The sequence below is a fragment of the Pygoscelis adeliae genome, unplaced genomic scaffold, assembly GCF_000699105.1.
Source record: "Pygoscelis adeliae isolate BGI_AS28 unplaced genomic scaffold, ASM69910v1 Scaffold38, whole genome shotgun sequence".
Classification (NCBI taxonomy): domain Eukaryota; kingdom Metazoa; phylum Chordata; class Aves; order Sphenisciformes; family Spheniscidae; genus Pygoscelis; species Pygoscelis adeliae.
The window spans coordinates 10,579,416-10,585,186 of NW_008825614.1; the positions used below are offsets into that span (position 1 = coordinate 10,579,416).

Below are 5,771 nucleotides of genomic sequence, written 5' to 3' on the forward strand. Positions count from 1 at the left end.
AAAGGAAGGTAAAGATGAAGATTATGTTATTTCCTTCTTTCATACTCCTTCTTGCCTTAGCAAGACAGAGAAACATGAAGCTTGGCTTATCAGGATATTCACTCAAGCTACTGAACGAGCCTGGGATAAAAGCTAACCGATAAAACTATTGAAACAACTCAACTGTTGAACTGAAACCCACCTAACAAAAACAGGAGGCCATGAGGGAGCAGCTTATAACCCCAATGCTTATCTTGAGGTCGATGCTATATAATAGGCCTAATTTTAGAGCTACCCTGTATCAGGGAGTTTTAAAGCTTCTGTGAGATTTTTGAACTGCTTGAGCAGTACGGAGTAACCACAAACAATGCAGCATATTTCAGCCTTTTTCTGCACCTTATTCCAAGACAAATCCTATATTCCATCATAGTCTGTGTATGTCCAAATCATTCATGACTCGTGACTTTCTTAAGTAGGTTCAACTATACTGCACTTCATATGCGCTGCCATTTAATCAATTTGACATTATTTCTGAAATACGCGATACAGCATTGCCTAGAGGGGATGGCTCTTCTGCAGTCTCCTGCCCAGGAAACTGCTGCAGCAACCCAACACTGCTTTATTCTTTACTGACGCCCTAAGAGAGAGGCACTCTGAGATAGCTTATCTTCAAACACCACACCTGGTCATTTTCTGCGCTTCCTTTTTTTCTTTTTCCCTTTGTAGTGTTCTCTCCAGCTTCTCAATGACCATTTTTTGGCAGGCTTCAGACTCCTATGTGACATTCAGGAGGCTGATCTGGAGGTATGTTTTGAAGGTAGAAGGGGACTGATGCTAAGAGGACCTACTTCCAGTGTGCTTGTTCCTACTTATCTGTCAGCAGCTATACTAAAACCTGATGTTGCTACAGAGCTACAGATCCCTCCTGCTTTGGGCTCATTTAGCAACTTTTGACTTGTGGGACAGATCTGGTCTGTGATCGGCCTCTGGGGTACAGATCTTCATGTTAGAATCAACAGCAGAGTTCTACAGAAAAATGGAACTTGCCTTATGTGGAGGCTCCTTGTGAAAATATGTAATTTCCCCTTTGTCCGTTCCCACTAAAGCCAGGAGATGTTGAATTTTTTTTCTATCCTCCAGTTCCCTGGAATTCAAGGAAAGTGGTCAGCACATTGCTATTTTTAAGTACATCAAGACACTGCGATACACTGTCCTTCTAGTTTACTCGTTAATGCTTACAAGTTTTCCAAACTGTTGCAGTTCTTGAGAATACTGCTTTAAGAACAGACTCGCAAAGACATTACTGATGTTGCCAATATAATATGACCACCAATTCCGCTGGCATTGGGGAGCATTTCTCTTTTCAGATATGACAATACTACATAGACTGATACAGCAATAGCACATGGTGGTAAAGCATTTGCATTCCAGAGTTATAAACTACCTAAAATCCTTTCAGATACTTCACTCAACAGGTCATAAGTGTCCATTGTTTTTAAAGCAAACTACATTAAGGGCTGTATGAGACTTTTCGTCACACTCTTGAGAAGTGCCAAAGCACACCAACACACGTTTTGACTTAAGTTCTTAAAACTCTAACAGAAAACTTGATACTATCACCCACAAATGTTCTGAAGAAGGTTGGGAACTCTTTTGCCACTGGCAGCTAGTCTGGTACAGCAGGTTATATTCCAGCTCACCAACTGAATGGCATTAAAAAGGAATGGCTGTCAACATCATCTCACAGAGCGAGGGGAAACCATTTGCTTTGGTCTGTATTTTCTATTTGAGCTTAAGTGTTTTTAGGGCTGAGGGAAGAAGTTTTGCCAGGCAGGTGCAAGGTCTGTGTATTGGATTTGCGTGGCAAGGTTTTGGTAGCAGGGGGGGCTACAGGGGTGGCTTCTGTGAGAAGCTGCCAGAAGCTTCCCCCGTGTCCGACAGAGCCAATGCCAGCCGGCTCCGAGACGGACCCACCGCTGGCCAAGGCCGAGCAGCAGAGACAACATGTGATGAACTGACCGCAACCCCCATTCCCCATCCTCCTGCAACACTTGGGGGGAGGAGGTAGAGAAAATCGGGAGTGAAGTTGAGCCTGGGAAGAAAGGAGGGGTGTGGGGAAGGTGTTTTAAGATTTTTTTTTTATTTCTTATTATCCTGCTCTGATTTGATTGGTAATAAACTAATTTCCCCAAGTCAAGTCTGTTTTGCCCGTGATGGTAGTGAATGATCTCTCCCTGTCCTTATCTCAACCCACGAGCCTTTCATCATATTTTTTCTCCCCCTGTCCAGCTGAGGAGGGGAGTGATAGAGCAGCTTGGTGGGCATCTAGCATCCAGCCAAGGTCAACTCACCAGTCTGCTTAAATCAGAACCTCTACATTCGAACAGGCAACTCACAATTCAAATCTGAATCTATGTTCAACTTCTGCTCTTCCTTCTACTATTGGAGTAGGAGGAATAATAAGCGGAAACATATTTAGCGGCCCAACAGATTGCATCCCACCTCCAAGATAGGTACGATTCCATAGGAGCCCTCCCTGGGAAATGTGGCATAATTGCTTCTCTGAAGACTCCAGATCTGGATGAGAACTAGAACATAATGCATGCAATTGCTACTGCCAGTGACCCAGCCCACCATCTAAGACAGCACACCTGATTTTCAGCCGGTCATTCTCTGAGTAAAGACGAAGGACATGTTCCCTCTCCTGGAAGAGGTAGACTTGCATATCACTCAAAGCCTTTTGCAACTCCGCAATCTCTTCTTCTCGCTGATGCACTTCCCATTGCAATTTGTGCTAGGCAGAGAGAATGAGGTACTTGAAATGATAGAGAGCATTGGGCAACACTTACAAACTTCACACTGCTTGTGCCCTGAGCCTGTAACTGGTATAGAACAACTGCCAGTTCAAGTGAATTATTTTATTCTCTTACAAAATTTGACCAGATGAGGGCAGTATTGGAAAAATGATTAAAAAAAAAGGTTTCAACAGGGAGTTCAGACGCCTGAGAATCATTGTCACTATACAACGGTCAAATAAGGCCTCAGCTAGGGTCTCCAGTTTCCAGTGGTTGCACTTCTGCACTGGCGGTCAGAGTAGCACAGCTATGGGGAGTCCGACGTCAACAAAAAAAAAACTAGCGAAGCCTCTGTAATAACACTTACTCTTAAAAGAAACTACTGAAGAATAAACATTAAAATATCCATATGGTTTAGCAGTGAGAAATCTAGCTAGTTACTAAGTTTCATTAATGATTTTCTACCTGGTGTGGAAAATTAACAAACCTTTCAGAAAACCATTCTCGTAGGAGAGAAGGCACTATTTTGGAACCTGCCCCTCTTTTTCCCATATGTTGAATGAAAGTAACTTGTATGCCACATATTTCCCCGAGGGCTTCTAGGCTGCTTCAAGCATGGCCTCGATCACCTCGGAAGTGATCGTTCTGTTCCCAAAGGGTCATTCACAATTACAAAGATGACTGCTAGACAGATGTATGCTGTAAGGCATATCAGAGCACTGAATATCTTACAGATACTCCGTAAGATTTCTTCCCCTTAAAAGGCAAAGATTTTTAGGTTTTGGAGTTTCTCTTAAAGTCGCATTTATTTGCTGCGTAGTACACTGCTTAACAGCCTATGGCCAAGCTTACAAATTCCATTGCAGTAAATACAAATTATATCCGTATCTGAAAGCCCATTAAATTTGGACAAAAGGCCACTCATTCTTCACTATGAGAAACAAGGGAAAGAACTTGGACAACATGGAAACCGAACATCTAAACTCAGGCTTTGATTCTAAAGAAACAGAAACAAACAATCCACTGTGAAGATATAACCAAACTGTAATAACTTAAGAATAGAAGAATATCCTACAGGCATCTTTCTGTTTGCTTTGATAGAAGACAGACAGCTAGATTCTACAATCAAACCCTGACACCTACTTACTTCTTCTTAGCTCAGTTCGACCACATTACTGGTAAATCTTAAGACCATCTGTGCTGAGTTTTCAACTGAAGAAAAATATTAAGTTTGTGTAAGGATACGTAGTCCATCATCATTCAAAAACTCTTTTCCTAACCTGCTCATCATACGTTTCTTTGTATCTCTCCAGCCTTTTTACCAAATCCTCATGTTCCTCATCAAAGTCAGCGACCTTCTTGCGGTAGTATTCCAGCAGCTCCCGGGAGGGACGGAGAAAGGCCAAGCGCTCACTGATTGAAGGGAGAGGAGTAAAGTCCTCCTGACTCGGAGATTGAGAACTAGCATATCTGGATGAGACACGGGGGGTTGCCAGCCTGGACAGAAACAGTTTCTAATGACATGTGCGCTTCAGACAATAAAATAAAAAAGCTTTCTAAAATAGTTAAAAATAGATTTTCAATTTTAACACAGGTTCAATTTCAAACACAGATTAGCTTGTCTGTGCCCCGGGTATTAACAGGAGAGCACAGCATTTAGGAGAACCAAAAGCTTTGGTATAGAACAGCTCACGGGCTTACTATGCTGGGGAGATGGGCCAACTGATGGAAAACGGAGAAAGAAAAATGTTATGGTAGGAAAGTCTCACAGGTTATTTGGGGAGAGCGAACGCGAAAGAAAGAGGAAGAAGGAAACAACAAAGGGGAGAAAAAGTCCGTTGTCCTGCAATTAGAAGCAGCAGCCACTGTAAGATAAACAGGAAGACATAATCTGTGACAGAATCACTATCTGATATCCAGAGAGAAAAACCCTTTCCAAAGACAGACTATTGAATAAAGACAATAATTCAGGTTAGCTGATGCACCAGCCACCATAATTTAAGGTGTAAGTCTAGGAATCTACACGCTTTCCTTTCTGGTGTATTTGATGTTCTTGCCCACATAGCTTGTCCACTCTTGATAGTGAAATAGAAGCTTGCAAGTTCTTGAATCTTATGTTGATGTACTAGATGGAAAACATGTCAATATTACATAAATCAAATCAAGAATATGTATGTGTAATCACATATCTGATTTTTCTTTCAAACGATGTTCACTGCATTCAAACATTTAATCGGCTCAAACAAGCACCAAATTTGCAAATAGAGCTGCACATAGAGTTCAAAATTCTCTTGGAAAGTGTTCTTTCCATTATTTATGTTGACCTGACAAACACTTTTTTTTATTGATACCATGAGTAACAGGAATTAAAGCTAAGAAGCCTCTTTACTAAAGATCTGCTTAACAAAAACACAGTCCAGAATCTAATTCCGGAGCCGGTGCCAGAACTTTGATCATAAAGCGATCTGGCAGGTGACACTGAGGCAGCGGTGACCTTTATGGACCGGCTCACCAAAGCTGCTTAGATCAGAAGCCCAACGTGCTACAGCCATGAAGATGTGCCAAGCTCCTTAACTCCTGGCGCTGTAGGAAAGTATTAAATATGTAATAATATGATTATTTCATGTAGGAACTTTCCCACAGCTGTGCCCAGAAACACCTTAAACAACACACTTGGAAAAATAAGTAACAGCAACAGAAGAAAACAGGTAACGTAGGCACAAGGTGAATACTTTATTACCGAACTAAAGGACAGTAGAAATGGAAAGGCGTAAGGATAAGGACGCGCAGCAGGTGCAAGAGCGGACAAAACGGTGCCTTACGTTAAGCCTGCCTACCGGACAGAAAGGGAAGAGCTCCGGGGCGGGGTGACGGCGGAGGCAGCCCCCACACTACCTTCTGGAGCGAGGGGAGGTCCCCGCAGAGCAGTCCGTCGCGCTCATGGCGCCCCTGCGGAAGGGCTCGGGCTCGCCGCGGGCAGGGGACAGAAGCTTCGAG

At 42.8% G+C, this 5,771-nt stretch overlaps 1 protein-coding gene across 1 annotated transcript in view; it reads right to left on the reverse strand.

The window, feature by feature from the left end:
- The window catches only part of CCDC77 (coiled-coil domain containing 77), a 13,183-nt gene extending 7,467 nt beyond the window's left edge, over window positions 1-5,716 (reverse strand). The window contains exons 1-4 of the mRNA XM_009332895.1: window positions 5,670-5,716; window positions 4,055-4,271; window positions 2,631-2,773; window positions 1,027-1,123 (exon numbers count right to left, since the gene is read on the reverse strand). Of these exons, the coding sequence (XP_009331170.1) occupies window positions 1,027-1,123; window positions 2,631-2,773; window positions 4,055-4,271; window positions 5,670-5,716 (504 nt within the window). The remainder of the gene's footprint in view (window positions 1-1,026; window positions 1,124-2,630; window positions 2,774-4,054; window positions 4,272-5,669) is intronic.
- Window positions 5,717-5,771: the final 55 nt, after the last annotated feature.